This window comes from Coregonus lavaretus, assembly GCF_964263955.1.
Source record: "Coregonus lavaretus genome assembly, chromosome: 12".
NCBI lineage: Eukaryota > Metazoa > Chordata > Actinopteri > Salmoniformes > Salmonidae > Coregonus > Coregonus lavaretus.
The window spans coordinates 32675682-32693563 of record NC_139999.1 but is presented as its reverse complement, the minus strand read 5'-3'; the positions used below and the strand labels follow the sequence as shown (position 1 = coordinate 32693563).

The following is a 17882-nucleotide window of genomic DNA, read 5'->3' as shown; positions in this document are numbered from 1 at the left end:
TAATCTGAGGCCTGTGCTTAATAGCTTGGTTAACGTGTCTCCTTTTCCCAAATAATTCAATAAAATATAAATTATAGCTTGTCTCCATTTCCTCCTGACTAAGGCAGTGTGTTTTTCAGTGATATTGGTGTTCAATGTGAGTAATCTTTCTTCCCTGAGAGTGTTAGTTAGTTAGTTCCATTGACCTGTGACATGGTGAGGTCCTTGTAGTGAAGTGAGGGGGATACAAGGCAGGCTGTAGAGTGATGTGTTCCTCCACACTCTGTGGAGGACACACTGTGGGCCAGCTGTGAGTCAGACCACACTCAGTCTGTGTCTATGTGTATATTTTGCAACTCAGTGTACGTGTGTCTACAGTGTATATGTGAATGTGTATAGTGTAACAGTTGTGTGTGTCTGTGTGCAGGTTGTGAAGATGTGGAGCTGGGTTTTCCCCCTGGCAGTCCTGCTGTCCTCAGGGCACCAGGCTGAAGCCCAAGGTAAATGGACCCCTCTGCCTACAGTAAAACAGCTATCTATTCAAAGCCATACTATGCCTCTGCACTAACTCTCTCTACTTGCATCATCATACTAGCCTACTGTAGCCCACAACTCCCAGAGCTAAGATACAGAGACTCACTAATGCACCTCTCTTCAGGCAGGTGTAATAATGTTGGAGCAGCAGACATAGTGTTCCTGATAGATGGCTCGTCCAGTATCGGCAAGGCCAACTTCCCGCAGGTCAAGGGCTTCATGGCCGGCATCGTCAAGCCCTTCACCAGCTCCGTGGGACAATCAGGGATTCGCTTCGGCGCTGTGCAGTACAGCGACACCTCAAGGTCAGACACTGAGAGTTTGGTCTGTAATGTTTGTTTCTAGTGACAATATATATCTATAACACTTGACTCTCCATTCTTGTCTCTTACTCTCTTTCTCTCTTACTGCCATAATAATAGTGTATGGTTTTTCCCAGGTAATGAAGTTGTTTATTGTTGTGTGTTTTGTCCCGTTCAGAGTGGAGTTCACCTTCACCACATACCTGAATGGCACAGAGCTGGTCAGCGCTGTAGAGAACCTCAACTATAAGGGGGGCAACACTCGCACCGGTGCTGGCCTCAAATTTGTGGCTGACAACTTTTTCAACCCCACTTCCATCCGGAACGTCTCAAAGGTCTGAGGGGGGATAGAGTGGACTGAAAGACAGACTATATTTTGTCCTGTGACAGACCATTACATATTTCTCTCTCTCTCTCTCTCTCTCTCTCTCTCTCTCTCTCTCTCTCTCTCTCTCTCTCTCTCTCTCTCTCTCTCTCTCTCTCTCTCTCTCTCTCTCTCTCTCTCTCTCTCTCTCTCTCTCTTCTCTCTCTCTCTCTCTCCTTCTCTCTCTCTCTATCCTTCTCTCTCTCTCTCTCTCTCTCTCTCTCTCTCTCTCTCTCTCTCTCTCTCTCTCTCTCTATCCTTCTCTCTCTCTCTCTCTCTCTCTCTCGCTCTCTCTCTCTCTCTCTCTCTCTCCTTCTCTCTCTCTCTATCCTTCTCTCTCTCTATCCTTCTCTCTCTCTCTCTCTCGCTCTATATATATATGCAGGTCTGTATATTGGTCACAGATGGGAAGTCTCAAGACAATGTGAGAGACCCGGCTCAGAAGCTGCGGAGTCTGGGAGTGGAGATGTTTGCAGTGGGTAAGTTTGGGAGGACATTCAAATCAAAGTTTATTTGTCACATGCACAGGATACAGCAGGTGTAGACGGTACAGTGAAATGCTTACTTGCAAGCTCTCCTCAACAGTATAGTAAAATAATCAAAAGTCAGATGACAAAATCTAAATATTAACAAGAGGTATAGAATAGCACTAGAAGCAGGGGAATATCAGGTCAGTGCAGGTATATAGCTAGGTTTAACAGTTCCGCAGTCTTATGGCCTGGAGGTAGAACCTGTTGGTCCGAGACCTGATGTTCCGACACCGTCTGCCAAATGCCAAATTCACTCATTAAACCCGACCACAAGCCTCAGGCTGTATATCTTGATAGTGTGTGTGTGTGTACAGTATTTAACTGGTTGTTTTTGTCTCTCTCAGGTATAAAGAGTGCAGACCAGTTTGAGTTGGCTCTGATAGCCACTCCTCCTCAGAGAGACTACACATTCTTTGTGGGGGACTTTAAGTTGCTTAACACATTGCTCTCCCTGGTGGGCCCGCGTGTGTGTTCCAGCACTGGTGGAGTCTACGCTAGCGATGGTAAACACACACAGCTCAGGACAATACATTACAGTCTATTACACTATAAACATCCCCTCTCTATATTTATCTCTCTTTCATTGTCTTACCTCTCCTCCACTCTACCTCTCTTTCTCACTCTCTTTCTCTTTCTCTCTTTTTCTTGCAGAGGCCTTCTCCGGTCCCTCTAACCTCCAGTTCTCAAGCCAGACCTCTGATTCGCTCAGGTTCCGGTGGACTCCCGCTGGAGGGCCTGTGACTGGCTATGTGGTGCAGTACACGCCACTCTCTGGCCTTGGCCAGCCAATCACAGCAGAGCTGCGTCAGGTGGGCACTGCTGGTTGGGTGGTGGGGGGTGTGGTGTTCATTCCTGACTCAGGGGATGGGCAGCAGGCAGCAGCTCATACTGTAGATGAGACCGAGATGCTAATGACTCATTGCAGTTTTGGGAGTGGGTGCAGCCAGGGAGCCTGTTTAATGGCAGACAGACAGAGAGAGAGGGATTGGGTTGAGTAGGAACATGTTTTAATGGGTGGATCTGGAGTTTAATTGAGTTTCTGTGTCTGTGCAGATTAAACGTTGGCAGGAAACTGAAATTCCCCCTCTGTGACTGTGTGTGTGTGTTGGCAATCATGACTCATGACTAGGGTTGCAAAGCTACTGGTAATTTACCAAAGTTACCAGAATCTTCTGTAATTTTGGTAATTAACAGGTAATCTATGGTAACGTTGGTAATTTATACATTAATTACCTTTTTTTTATTCATATATAGTATTCATTTGTTATACTGTATCTGTGTCCATATTGTCCATGAGTTTCTAGTGGATAGACCATATGGTTCAAGAGAAAATAGCCTAATTAATAAAAAAAAAGCATCTAATCAACAATGGCATTCTTTTCAATTAACTCTGCAACTCTTCCAACTATTGACTTTTTTCACAACTGCCACCAGTTTGGTGCCAAGACATTTACAACAAAGACATATTGACATACAGTAGTCAAAATAATAAAAGTGTGTGTAAAAAATTAATAAATAGATATTTCATGCTGAAACCCTCAGATTGAACACCAATGGTATTCACTAAGTTGATGGTTTATATTTAGTATAATGTTTTACAGCTTTGTCATTCTTAAATTTTTTTAATCATCTTATTTTATTATTTTATATATTTTATGTGATGAGGCCACACAGAGGGCCAGAGATAATTACACTGATAATTTGAAGAACCCAAAAGGGCCACTAGATGTCTTGTGGAAATTACATAAAATCCTTTAAAGTTACCAAAATTCTGGTAGTTAACTGGTAAACGTAGAAAGTTTCCAGTAATATACCCTCCCTTTGCAAACCTTCTCATGATCATAATGAGGAATGACATAGATTAGTCTGTGAACATTCACCCCAGTCAAAGGCTTTGACAAAACCTGTTGCTATGTTATTACATTGAAGACCCATTTACAGCAATAGTTTTGTATGTCAGTTTCCATATATATGTCAGGGGTGCACAAGTGCAATCCTCATGTCCACAATCCTGCTGCTTTTCTTTTCTTTGTGATACTGTTTGTCAAGAAAGTGCACACACACCTAGTTTCTCAGGTAGAAACCAGTCTCTTGTCAAAAATCAGATGATGCTGCTGCCCCCTCGGGGAGCAGATCTCTCATGTACTAACCCCTCCTTCTCCCCCCTGCAGGAGACGGTGTCTGCAAGTCAGAGGAGCTTCGTGGCCAGAGAGCTGAAGTCAGGGACAGACTACCTGGTGACGGTCATCGGCCAGTACCCCAACAGTGTGGGAGAGCCTGTGTCTGCCAAGGCAAGAACCAGTGAGTACACAGAGAGAGGGTGGGACAGAGGCAGCAGGGGAGAGAGGGAGGGAGGGAGGGGGTAGGGGAGAAGATGAGATCATTTGAAACCAAGGCACGAATCAGTGAGTACACACAGAAAGATGCAAGGAGGAAGAGGAGGGGGGATGAAAGCCTGGAGGAGAGAAGAAGAGAGTAAAATGTCAATACATTTCAATTCAATAAGGCAGACTGGTGTGGAAGGGGAGGATATGGGGATGACAGGAGGAAGCACGACCACTTTATCAATGGAGCTTTATCTTTACTTTCAATCTATGTATATTTTAGATTAGTTCTGGATACCATACCAACACAGTCTTTCTTTCCTCTCAATGACATGTCATATCATCCCCTCTCTCCACATCTGTCTTTCTTTAGTCACTAACAAGTTCTCCCCCGTTTCTCCTCAATGTGTCACTCTCCAATGTGAAGCCAAACCATCCTAGTAGACCACATGTACGTCTCATCTGCCTCTCATCCCTGTCTATCCTCCTCCATCATCCCTCTCTCCCTTCCTCCCTCTCCACCCCTCGTTTCTCAGAGTCGCTACCGGGGGTGTCCGGTCTTCGTCTGGTCCAGGCTGGTTTCTTCTCCCTCTCTCTGACCTGGGACGCTCCCACCTCACAGTTCCAAGGCTACCGACTCACCTACGGACCCAGAGGTCAGACACATGAGCATGCACGCTTGCACGTATGCACAAACACACACACGCACTCATGCACACATACACACATTCCTAAACACCTATACTCCGACTACTGCTCAGTCAAGCATACTCTCATTCTATGTGACAACTGCTGATGTAAACAGGACTTTATAAAATACATTTGATTGATTGTTCACAGATGAAGGAGAAATAAATGTCGTCATGTTAACTGTCATTATAAAACACTGAACTCTTTACATATTTTCTTGGCAGGTGAGAGTGTAACAGACACAGAAAGGGGGGAGAGAGGGAGGGATGGGGACAACAACCTACATATGGCAAGTTGAGAGATGTAAATATGTGTGTAGATTTATGGACATCAGGGTAGTATGCAGTACTATGATGGAGATACCATGTCTCACCTTATACCGCCCTCCGGCGCTCCCTGCCTGGCAGAGAAGAGTTTTATTACCCAATCATTACCACAAATATCACATACACTTTTACAGATAGTTTTACAGAGACGTTAAAAACGATGCAGGAGAGACATAGGGAAACTTCAGGTATGTAGTAGGGATTGAATGTGGCTGCAATTCTATACAATAACAGGAAAAGGGTGTGTTATGTCAGATCTATTTATGGGGTGTGTTGAGGTGTGTGGTGTGACGTGCCCCTGAGGAACTACCACCATACGCACACAACATAACTCAGCGTGGCAGCTCCATCCCTGAGTCAGGGTGTGGCAGGAGTACCAGTCTCACATGGAGAACCTTTAGGAAGACAGACTGGCACTCTTGTTTGTTTTCAATTAGGTCAGCGTTCATTCTTTAAAGGTGCTACACATAGAATGTTTGCATTGTAATTTCAGAAAATGTCCATAATATATCTGCAGTAATAGTGGAATGATAGTGTTTCAAAATATTTTGGGCACATGTAAAATCGTATTCTGAAATGCAGAATTTCTATTTGACAACAAAAGCCGGAGAGGCTTCTGTCATTTCCTGGTTGCTAAAATTCTACACTGTTCTCTCAATTTCAGAAAAAAAGCACTGAATAGGGTAGGAAATCATCAAACGTTTGGGGGTTTGTGAGCGGGAGAACCCTGCTAGCGGAGCACCAGAAAAAGTTGAGCTCTGCTCTATTTTATGCAAATTTCAAGCGAAGCATTGTCAAGAGGAGGCGGCGACTCTGGTTTCACAAGCATAAGGACCAGACATTGAAATGGATTTAAAATATTAATTGAGAAAATGGAATGGCTGTGTTCACGGCAACTAGTCAAAGTGTTGCATTCAAGTCTGGTCCTTTCTCCTGAATTTATGATCATTCTTAACACCATCAAAACCCACTGTTATGGGAAAATGGGATGCGGTGAGGCGGTAGATTTGTTTTGAATGCAGCCTAGTACTGTTGCAATTCACCGAGCTTTCACATGGGGGAGACATTCTATGTGTAGGAGCAAGCAACTGCAAGCCCTAATTCATGCACCCAGTACACCCACACCCACAGAGACGGGCAAAAGATACATCAAAATGTGTGTTGTTACAAATACAAGATACTCTAAAGACCAATGTATGAAACAAAAACACAGGTATTTTGTCATTTCTAAATACAAAATAAATTTGCAAGTACTACAACAACATTCTCAGTAACGGTAACACAAACCATTCCACTTGCTATGACTGTGATATGTGGTTGTTTATCTACTTTAGTTGAATGCAGTATGCACTGACTGTAAGTCGCTCTGGATAAGAGTGTCTGCTAAATGACCAAGCATGCTTTGCAAGTGTTCATTTTTACATTTACATTTTGGTCATTTAGCAGACATTCTTATCACACCATAGTGCCATCAGAGTTCTTATACCAATGCAGGGTGAAAGGGGGCCACAAAATTGTGAACTGTTATAAAAAATGGTATAGAAAAGTATTTTGTATTTTGAAAATACAAATTATAGGTCTTGAAAGTATCTTGTTACAAAATACATTGGATTGTAGTTTAGGCCGGTGAAATACATATGACAAAATGCTCAAAAGTAATTGAAATACGTATTTCAAATACATGTAACAGAAATACTGCCAATCTCAGCACAACCCACACACACACATACACACACTACCACACACCCCTTGTATACCTTGTCTGTGGTAGGATGAAGATCTGTGGCCATTTCGCCAGGCAACACATTCCTCTCAGGCTGGCACGTTGCCTTGGCAACAGCCTGAAAGGGCATGTGGGCGGAGCTGGGTGGGGGTTGCCTCAGGCTGCAGGTCAGACAGACAGACAGACAGAAAGGCAGGCAGGCACACACAAACAGTTCTCCAGACTATTCCTGATCATCCTCATATCATACACATACACTATAAGCATCTGCATTTAAAGATGTGTATAGTCAGCTGTGTATTTACTTGTCTGTTGCCGGCTCTAACCCTTGTGATTGGCTGGCTGTGATTGATTGATTGACAGGTCAGCCCAAGGCCCAGCTAGTGGAGCAGTCTCTGGCTGCAGACTCCACCTCTGTCACCCTGGAGAGGCTACTGCCCGACACAGAGTACGTCCTCACCCTCTACCCGCTGTTCCCCCGAAACTCTGCCTCCCCTGCCACCCTCACCTCACGGACATGTAAGTACACCACACCCCCTCTCTCCCATTACCCTCAGTCAGTACTGCATGATGCATCATTATATAATCTTCTGTTTTAAGTGCACTTCACATTATTGGTATGAGCCATTGTTTGTCAATGGAAGAGGAGCACATAAGTTCTACAGTTATCATGCTCCTGAGCCTGACCTCACAGCAACCACAGTGCCTTGTGGCAGTAGTGTGAAGGCTACATTAAGAGGAAATCATTTGGAACAGTTTTTGGATGGATGGATTTCATGCCATGTCAACCATACCAATTGGCCTCATGCATTTGTGACTTTATGTGAACCATAGGTGGAAAGGTAACAGTGATCAGAAAGGTTGTCATCGCCAGATAGGGTGCTTTGCACGTGTTTCTCTGACACTATTTTACCTAGTTTACCACTAATCGTTAGAACATCATACTGCCATCTGGTGGTCACTATTTGTGCTGCAGTAATAATAAAAAGTCTGAAGCTCTCATATATTGTTCATCTGTGCCCTATTCTTTTATTTATTTTTATTTTTAACCAGGTAAGCCAGTTGAGAACAAGTTCTCATGTGCCTATTTCAGTATGTACACTGTGTTTAGCACTGTGTGTATGTGTGTGTGCGTTTGCGTGTTGTGTGTGTCTTGCAGTGCGTCTGGAGGCGGCCCAGCAGCTGTCAGTGGAGACGGTGTCAGAGCGTAGCGTCCGGGTGTTGTGGAGAGGAGTGGGTGGAGCCAGGGCCTACAGACTGGTCTGGGGACCATTCACCGGTAAGGAGCAGAGAAACAGTGACCAATGACAGCAGATTCTGTGCCTGTGTACCCATGCATCCATCAATATAGACTTACCTTATTAACATGTATTTACGCAGGATGGTTGTTCTTCAGAAATCCATAGTGACACAGAATGGAATTTAGGAGAGAATCAGCAAGGCTGTTAATACTTTGTATAGTGAGCAGTCAGTGACACAATTTATGTGTGCACAACAACTGTCCTTGTCCTTTTCTTTCACCCCTCCATACCGCCCTCTATCTTCCCTCTGCTCTCCTCTCCCCCCACCCTCTCTCCTCTCCTCTCCTCTCCTCTCCCCCCACCCCCTCTCCTCTCCTCTCCTCCCACCCCCTCTCCTCTCCCCCACCCCTCTCTCCTCTCCTCTCACCCCCTCTCCTCTCCTCCCACCCCCTCTCCTCTCCCCCCACCCTCTCTCCTCTCCTCTCCTCCCACCCCCTCTCCTCTCCCCCACCCCTCTCTCCTCTCCCCCCACCCCTCTCTCCTCTCCCCACAATCCTCTCTCCTCTCCTCTCCTCCCACCCCCTCTCCTCTCCCCCACCCTCTCTCCTCTCCCCACAATCCTCTCTCCTCTCCTCTCCTCCCACCCCCTCTCCTCTCCCCCACCCCTCTCTCCTCTCCCCCACCCCCTCTCCTCTCCCCCCACCCCTCTCTCCTCTCCCCCCACCCCTCTCTCCTCTCCCCACAATCCTCTCTCCTCTCCTCTCCTCCCACCCCCTCTCCTCTCCCCCACCCCCTCTCCTCTCCCCCCACCCCTCTCTCCTCTCCCCCCACCCCTCTCTCCTCTCCTCTCCCCCTGCCCCCCTCTCCTCTCCTCCCGCCCCTCTCTCCTCTCCCCCAATCCCCTCTCCTCTCCCCTCCCCCCCGCCCCGCCCCCTCTCCTCTCCCCCCGCCCCTCTCTTCTCTCCCCCCGCCCCCTCTCCTCTCCTCTCCCCCTGCCTCTCTCTCCTCTCCCCCCGCCCCTCTCTCCTCTCCCCTCTCTTCCCCCGCCCCTCTCTCCTCTCCCCCCGCCCCTCTCTCCTCTCCCCCGCCCCGCCCCTCTCTCCTCTCCTCTCCCCCCACCCCTCTCTCCCCCCGCCCCCCGCCCCTCTCTCCTCTACCCCCCACCCCTCTCTCCTCTCCCCCCACCTCTGTGTCTCTCCCAGGTCGTGATGTGGAGTCTGTGGATTTGGCTGGTGACAGTGAGACTCACACCCTGTTGAACCTGCAGCCAGACACTGAGTACATTGTCACTGTCATCACCCTCTACGAAGGCAACACAGAGGGTCCTGGTGCTACCACCAGGTTCAAGATAGGTACAGAGCTACACACACACAATTTGGAGAGATCACTGAAACACAAATACATTTCCCTCTCCTCCTCTCTCGCTCTCAGTCTATTTTCCTCTCAGTCTTTGTCCCAGTAACTTCCACTTTGTCCCAGTAACTTCCACTTTGTCCCAGTAACTTCCACTGTGTCCCAGTAACTTCCACTGTGTCCCAGTAACTTCCACTGTGTCCAACAGACCGTAGTGTAAAGGAGGATAGTAGAGGCAGTGGAAAATAGAGGAAGTAGAGGCAGAGAGAGAATTATATTATTCTGCTTACTAAATATTCACTGTTTATCCTTTTTTGGAAGTTAAATCTGTAGCACACATGCATACTGTGCAGAAAACACACACACAAACACATACACATACTGCTTCCTGTGTATGACTAATTTTAGAGGGATGTCTTCACTTAACAAGGGATTTGGGTTGTTTGAGTTAAAGCTGAGTCATCATCATGTTTATTGGTCTGGATTGAAATCAGGGAGGGGGTGGCATACTGTAGCTATTTAAAACAGAATGCCTCCTAATGCTCCTCTCTGGGATATTTGATCTCAAATGGAAGAGAAAACACACAATGTTTGTGTAGCTAAGAGTTGTTCAAAATAAGTATACTGGCAGTCCAACTAAGATGCATTATGAATTGAAATCCCCTCTAATAGCTGATTATAAACTGGGTGGTTCGAGCCCTGAATGCTGATTGACTGAAAGCCGTGGTATATCAGACCGTATACCACTGGTATGACAAAACATATATTTTTACTGTTCTAAATACGTTGGTAACCAGTTTATAATAGCAATAAGGCACCTTGGGGGTTTGTGGTAAGAACAGCCCTTGTGTCGTGCCTAAGAACAGCCCTTAGCCGTGGTATATTGGCCATATACCACACCCCCTTGTGCCTTATTGCTTAAATATCCCCTGAAGGGGTTTTTAAGAGGTTCTGGCATACCATGATGTATCAGTTGATCAGACCCATGGTTGTGTTGTATCTCTGTTCCCCCCATGCAGAGAGTCTGGAGCAGCAGGTGCTGAGGGCAGCCACCACCGGGCCCTCCTCCATCCGCCTCACCTGGAACCTTATCCAGTCTGCCAGGGGATACCGCCTGGAGTGGAGGCAGGGGGAAGGTCAGACACACACACGCTCATGCTCGCATACACATGTAAAGACACGTACGCCACATGAGTGTGCTCACACATACAAACTAAAGATTCCTGTACTTTCAAACCCCTCAACATTGAAGTACTTGGAGTACACCGATCCACTCACACAAACATAGATGTACCCTCACTGACTGTCAACATCAAACTGACTTACTGTAGTCTCTCTCTCCTCAGGTGGCAGAGTACAGAGTCAGTCGTTCTCCAGGAACACCACTATTTATGATCTGTCAGGGCTGCAACCCAGCACTGAATATGTCATCACCCTGTTCACCCTGTATGAGGGACGGGAAGAGGCCACTCCCGTCTCCACCTCTCCCACAGGTCAGGGATAGGGGCAAGCGCACCCCCTTTTTTTAGCCCCTTTATATTTAATATTTACTTTTGTATTTCACTGATTATTTGTATCTTATTTGTTTCACCATTTGACTGACCCCCCCCCATCATGTGTACAGTGGAACAGCTGGTGGGGAGGGTGTCCAACCTGCGAGTGGTAGAGTACCTGGGCAGCACTGTGCGACTGGGATGGACAGGGGTTGCCGGGGCAACGCAGTACCGTATCCTCATGGTCAACACTGAAGGTAAGGGCACATCTCAAATGACACCCTATTCCCTCCCTATATAGTGTACTACTTTAGATCAGAAGCCACATATGTTTTAACACTCTGTACTTACAGCGCAAACAGAGGAAACCCGCAGTATCCCTGGAAGCCAGACGACCCTTGACCTTAGGGGTCTGACGGAGGGCGTGTCTTATGGGGTCAGCGTGACAGCTGTGGTGGGAGACAGCGAGGGGGACCCAGTCACTGTCTACATCAAAGCAGGTGAGACACACACTCATTGTATGCTAGTGCGTGCTCCAGCCTGTGAGAGAGAGGATGTGGACAGATTGAATGGGTGCAGATCTTGGCTTAGGGCTGCAGTGTGTTTGCCAGTTTGGTAAACAGTGCTGTGTTGTGGCTGTGGCTGAATGAATGGCTGCCAGCTGATTGTCAATGTGAATGGGTGTTGAATGGGATACTGAGGAGAGGTGAGCTGAGGCAAGAACAGACAGAGATGAAAGAAGAGGGCCGTGTTTAGTAGGCACCAAATGGGAAAATGTTTTGAAATGGGAAATATACGTTTGATATTGAACATGGGAAATGGTTTGGTTGCGAAATGGTTTGGTTGTCCACTAAACTGCAATGTTCTTATTGATTTGTGATTTCAGAACAAGCATTGGAGAAAGTGACCAACCTGCGTGTGACAAACACCAATGGTCGGCGACTCCGAATCGCCTGGACAGGGGTTTCCGGAGCGACAGGGTACAGGGTCACTTGGAGACAAGGCAACAGTAAGTGTCAGCTGAATTATGCTTGGAATGATTTTGTGATAAACTAGTCCTCAGAAATACAATGTTATGATAACATAATTATAGCAGCAGTCCCTATTTTTGTATGTATGTGTTACTGTCTCTCTCACCCTCTCCTTTAGATGCAGAGCAGTCCCAGTGTGTGTGTCTATAACAGTGTGTATGTCTCCTAGATGCGGAGCAGTCCCGTGTTCTGGGGCCAGGGGCCTCGTCCTACACGGTGGAGGGGCTGCAGCCAAATGAGGCTCTGGTCCTGGGCGTGGCGGCTGTGATTGGTCAACGTATTGGGGAGGTGGTCACCCTCTCGGCCAGGACCAATGGCAACAACGGCTCAAGCTCAAGCACGGTTAGCGGCCTGCGTATCATTGATGTCACCTCTCAGAGGATACGCATCACATGGTTACCGGTCTCCAGGGCGTCTGGCTACAAGATTACCTGGCGCAGTGGAAATGGTAGGCGTGGTTACGATAAATGAGATGGGTCTTATCTGACGTATAAATTACATTCCTGTGGATCCTTACCTTAGGTCTCAAAGCATATTAAGGCTCAAAGAACGCATTGTATTGGTTATTGTCTAGTAGTTGCTGTAGTCTAGTAATACAGTAATAGCAATCCCCAGTAGCGTTCACCTCTGCCTGACCCATAGAGAATAATAGAGGCCTCTAGTGGCCAAAAGGCTGTTTTAGCATGGGCAGAGCCATTGAGGGCTTACACCATTTTAATGTAGTCAACTGGGTGTGACTTCCAACTTTATTGACTGATCCCTCCTGATGACCCTGTTGGAGTCATGTCCAAGCAGGTCATCAGGAGGGATCAGCCAATCGTAAAGAAAAATATTTTCTGTTGCCTCAATGGCGCTGCCTGTGCGCTCACAGACGCCATAATTGGAACTATATAGGGATGCTTTCTCTATCATTCTCTATGGCCTGACCCCATCTGTCTACAGGAGTGGAGTCATCCCGCACGGTGGCCGCTGATGTCACTTCCTTCACCATCGACAGCCTTCAGGAAGACTCCTCCTACCAGGTGTCAGTCTCCTCACTGATTGGGTCTCGGGAAGGATACCCCGCCTCCCTGAACACCAGAACAGGTATCGCTCCATCGCTCCATTAACAAATTGACCCCTAACCCCTTCTCTTCTTGATAGTCCCTAGTAGATTTGAATGAGTTGGTTAGCTGTCAACAATATGGTAACAGCTTCACTTAGTTAATTTAAAGATTGATTTAATTAATTAATGAAATGAGTGCTGTCCTATAGACCAGTGCTTGTAAATTGGTGACTGATATCTTCCACTTCTCTGTCCTCAGAGTCAGACCAGGTGGTGGTGGGAACAGTGACCTCACTCACAGTCCAGGAGTCCCGCGGGGAGGTCGTCAGAGTAACATGGGTGGGCGTGCAGGGAGCAACAGCCTATCGTGTGGCTTGGAAGCGAATTGATGGTGAGAGATTTGATTAGTTTTACTGTTTTAATAATATAATAATATGCCATTTAGCAGACTCTTTTATCCAAAGCGACATACAGTCATGTGTGCATACATTTTTACGTATGGGTGGTCCCGGGGATCAAACCCACTACCCTGGCATTACAAGCGCCATGCTCTACCAATTGAGCTACAGAGGATGTGAATGTTTTGAAATGTGAATGATTTTCCATGATATTTCATGATTAAATAGCGTACTATCCATAGCTCATTTTCATATAGGAATTACCTCTATTCACACCAGCCACACTTAACATATATAAACTTAGCAAAAAAAGAAACCTCCCCTTTTCAGGACCCTGTCTTTCAAAGATAATTAGTGAAAATCCAAATAACTTCACAGATCTTCATTGTAAAGGGTTTAAACACTGTTTCCCATGCTTGTTCAATGAACCATAAACAATTAATGAACATGCACCTGTGGAACGGTCATTAAGACACTAATAGCTTACAGACAGTAGGCAATTAAGGTCACAGTTATGAAAACTTAGGACACTAAAGAGGCCTTTCTACTGATTCTGAAAAACACCAAAAGAAAGATGACAGGGTCCGTGCTCATCAGCATGAACAGGCCTTAGGCATGCTGCAAGGAGGCATGAGGACTGCAGATGTGGCCAGGGCAATACATTGCAATGCCTAAGACAGCGCTACAGGGAGACAGGATGGACAGCTGATCGTCCTCGCAGTGGCTGACCATGTGTAACAACACCTGCACAGGATCGGTACATCCGAACATCACACCTGCGGGACAGGTACAGGATGGCAACAACAACTGCCCGAGTTACACCAGGAACGCACAATCCCTCCATCAGTGCTCAGACTGTCCGCAATAGGCTGAGAGAGGCTGGACTGAGGGCTTGTAGGCCTGTTGTAGGGCAGGTCATCACCAGACATCACCGGCAACAACGTCGCCTATGGGCACAAACCCACCGTTGCTGGACCAGACAGGACTGGCAAAAAGTGCTCTTCACTGACGAGTCACGGTTTTGTCTCACCAGGGCTAATGGTCGGATTCGCGTTTATCGTCGAAGGCATGAGCGTTACACCGAGGCCTGTACTCTGGAGCAGGATCGATTTGGAGGTGGAGGGTCCATCATGGTCTGGGGCGGTGTGTCACAGCATCATCGGACTGAGCTTGTTGTCATTGCAGGCAATCTCAACGCTGTGCATTACAGGGAAGACATCCTCCTCCCTCATGTGGTACCCTTCCTGCAGGCTCATCCTGACATGACCCTCCAGCATGACAATGCCACCAGCCATACTGCTTGTTCTGTGCGTGATTTCCTGCAAGACAGGAATGTCAGTGTTCTGCCATGGCCAGCGAAGAGCCCGGATCTCAATCCCATTGAGCACGTCTGGGACCTGTTGGATCGGAGGGTGAGGGCTAGGGCCATTCCCCCCAGAAATGTCAGGGAACTTGCAGGTGCCTTGGTGGAAGAGTGGGGCAACATCTCACAGCAAGAACTGGCAAATCTGGTACAGTCCATGAGGAGGAGATGCACTGCAGTACTTAATGCAGCTGGTGGCCACACCAGATACTGACTGTTACTTTTAATTTTGACTCCCCCCTTTGTTCAGGGACACATTATTCCATTTCTGTTAGTCACATGTCTGTGGAACTTGTTCAGTTTATGTCTCAGTTGTTGAATCTTGTTATGTTCATACAAATATTTACACATGTTAAGTTTGCTGAAAATAAACGCAGTTGACAGTGAGAGGACGTTCCTTTTTTTGCTGAGTTTTATATACACAGCAAATTGGCCAGTGTTACTTAGTGTTGAGTTTTCAGTGTAACATTTCTAGTGTTGATTCAGGTATTAAATTAACTCTGTAAGTGTAAAATAACCCCAGTGTTGGTGTTAATAACCAGTGTTAAACCAAAACCACGCCCATCATTATCATATTTCCTAGCATCCTCTATTGCAGGTTGATTTTTATAATTGTTTGTTTCATTATCTATGTTTTTGCATGTACAATGATTGATTAATTAACCTTGTGCTACTCAAATATAAATAACATACATTTTTCTAAACTAATCCAATCTGTTAATTTGCATCCATTACTGAAATGGTTGTTCCTGTTAACCCATAAGAGTCTAAGGCTTTATAAGATACACTTTGTATTGTGTTAAATAATTCTCACTTAGGATATCTGACACTAACAAAGACAGTCATTGGTGGTGATTTTACACTTTATTCAAAAGGCAAGGCACTCTGGGAAATATTTAAATAAGGCTTTACACTAAGCAGTGTGTTAATTTAACACTGAAAAGTGTGGACCCGTATAGACACTGGACCAGTGTTAAATGTAACGCTGTCAGTGTTGATTTAACGGTGGAGAATTTGCTGTGTGTTAATGAAACATGGCAGCCATTGTGTGCCAGACCACTCACCAGCACCCCTTCTGTCTTGGTATAGGTGGGGAGGAGAGGAGCCAGCTGGTGGGTGGTGACCTGACAGCGGTGGACCTGGAGCAGCTGGACCCGGGGGCTCAGTATGAGGTGCAGGTCATGGCCCTGGTTCAGAACAGAGAGGGATCCCCAGTCTCTGTCAGAATCACCACACGTGAGTTACACAACAGTCTTAAAGAAAAGAGACTGTGTGGTAACATTGTACCTCTGTTTGATTAGAATGGATATGAAAACATTGGAATGTATAACTTTACTGAATTACTATGTAGCAGGGTTGGGGTCAATTCCATTTCAATTCCAGTCAAATCAGAAAGTAAACGAAATGCAAATTCCAAGGCACTGCATCGCAGTGTTGCGGCGTCACTACAGCCTGGGGTCCGATAGGGCGGCGCACAATTGGCCCAGCATCGTCCGGGTTAGGGGAGGGTTTGGCCGGGGGGGCTTTACTTGGCTCATCGCACTCTAGCAACTCCTTGTGGCGGGCCGGGCGCCTGCAGGCTGACTTCGGTCGTCAGTTGAACAGTGTTTCCTCCGACACATTGGTGCAGCTGGCTTCCAGGTTAATCGAGCGGGTGTAAAGAAGCGCGGTTTGGCGGGTCATGTTTCGGAGGACGCATGACTTGACCTTCGCCTCTCCCGAGCCCGTTGGGGAGTTGTAGCGATGAGACAAGATTGTAATCACAATTTTTTTTTAAAATTAAATAAATAATAATCCAATTCCAAATTGTCCTCATTGAAAAGCACTGAAGATAATTGGAATTTCAGTGTACTTCCTGAATTGACTGTAACGTGGGGTTTTCATGCGTACTGCTATGTACTGTATTTCCACTTTCAGTATTCTCAGTATTTCTTTGCTCATTGTGTAATTTCTGTGTGTGTGTGTGTGTAGCAGGGGAACCTGCTGCTGTGGACCGTATGGAGGGGGTCAGGGTGGTGGAGGCTACCCCAGGGGTACTGCGTCTGGTCTGGAGAGGGATGGCTGGGGTCACAGGGTACCGCATCTACTGGAGATCAGCCCTGGGTAAACACAAACACACAGACACAGATACATACATAAAATGCGCATCCAAACATATTTATTTGCCATTTTCTGGGGGCATCAAATTTTTATTTTACGTTTTCTAATATTCTCTACTGGTTCCATGCAGGTGAGGCTGAATCGAGCCGTCTGATAGGTCGAGATGCGACCTCGTTTGACCTGGATGGTCTGCGGCCTGGGGTGAGCTACACTGTGAGGCTGGCTGCCATCTTCAGGGACAGAGAGAGTCAAGCTGTCACTATCACTGCCTCCACAGGTACACCTCTCTGCCCACACCATCTCCTCTTCTTTCATTCACTATAGTTAGGGACAGGAGTTTTCCTGACCATGTGACCTGACCAAGATCAAATCTTATCAAAAACCCAAGGTTTTTGTGGTTATGGCTATAGGTTATAACTGTATAGTCACAACCTCTCAATGTCCTCTATCACACGATTACTGAAGTCACTCACATACGGTTGGCTCTCTCTTAACTGATCACTCACTCCTCTTCTCCTCCCTTTAGCTCCCCTACAGCCTGTAACAGGTCTGCGTGTGGCAGAGGTTACCCAGAATTCTGTGTTGCTAGGCTGGGTTCCACTGACTGGTGCCACAGGATACATCCTGCGCTGGAAAGAGGAGAGAGGTGAGACAGCAACACTGCATAATGGGGTCAAATTTGGTAGTTTACTGACTATGTTCCACATTGAAAGGTTGATCACTAATCTTTGTGTGTGTGTGCATGCTTGTGTGTGCCTGTGTTTGTGTGTACTTGTACGTGCTTGTATATGTGGGTGCCCGTGTGTGTGTGTGTTTTCTCTAACCAGACACTGGTCCGGGTCAATCCATCCCACTGCCTGGGTCATCCAGCTCCTACAGGGTGACAGGGCTACGTCTGGGCCTGAAATACCGCTTCACCCTGCAGCCCAGCTTCCAGAGAGAGGTGGGCCCTGAGACCTCAGTGGACGAACGCACTGGTAAGACTGACATCACTCCTTTTTATCCCCTCTCCTCAGTCCTCATACCGGCCCTTGTACCACTTAACCAGTAGTTCCTAAACTATGGCCTTTAAACAAAACAATACTT

The 17882-nt window shown here is 46.7% G+C and overlaps 1 protein-coding gene across 1 annotated transcript in view; it reads left to right on the top strand.

The window, feature by feature from the left end:
- LOC311138810 (uncharacterized protein) overlaps positions 1 to 17882 on the top strand; it is a gene marked incomplete at its 3' end in the record, with an annotated part of 90557 nt that overhangs the window by 11123 nt on the left and 61552 nt on the right. The window contains exons 2-25 of the mRNA XM_084173623.1: positions 407 to 479; positions 638 to 818; positions 994 to 1150; positions 1565 to 1658; positions 2054 to 2212; positions 2361 to 2518; positions 3881 to 4010; positions 4570 to 4689; positions 7136 to 7291; positions 7932 to 8051; positions 9216 to 9365; positions 10386 to 10502; positions 10713 to 10859; positions 10991 to 11116; positions 11213 to 11359; positions 11746 to 11868; positions 12060 to 12338; positions 12833 to 12976; positions 13195 to 13326; positions 15786 to 15932; positions 16668 to 16799; positions 16927 to 17073; positions 17323 to 17442; positions 17624 to 17773. Of these exons, the coding sequence (XP_084029749.1) occupies positions 407 to 479; positions 638 to 818; positions 994 to 1150; positions 1565 to 1658; positions 2054 to 2212; positions 2361 to 2518; positions 3881 to 4010; positions 4570 to 4689; positions 7136 to 7291; positions 7932 to 8051; positions 9216 to 9365; positions 10386 to 10502; positions 10713 to 10859; positions 10991 to 11116; positions 11213 to 11359; positions 11746 to 11868; positions 12060 to 12338; positions 12833 to 12976; positions 13195 to 13326; positions 15786 to 15932; positions 16668 to 16799; positions 16927 to 17073; positions 17323 to 17442; positions 17624 to 17773 (3409 nt within the window). The remainder of the gene's footprint in view (positions 1 to 406; positions 480 to 637; positions 819 to 993; positions 1151 to 1564; positions 1659 to 2053; positions 2213 to 2360; positions 2519 to 3880; positions 4011 to 4569; positions 4690 to 7135; positions 7292 to 7931; positions 8052 to 9215; positions 9366 to 10385; positions 10503 to 10712; positions 10860 to 10990; positions 11117 to 11212; positions 11360 to 11745; positions 11869 to 12059; positions 12339 to 12832; positions 12977 to 13194; positions 13327 to 15785; positions 15933 to 16667; positions 16800 to 16926; positions 17074 to 17322; positions 17443 to 17623; positions 17774 to 17882) is intronic.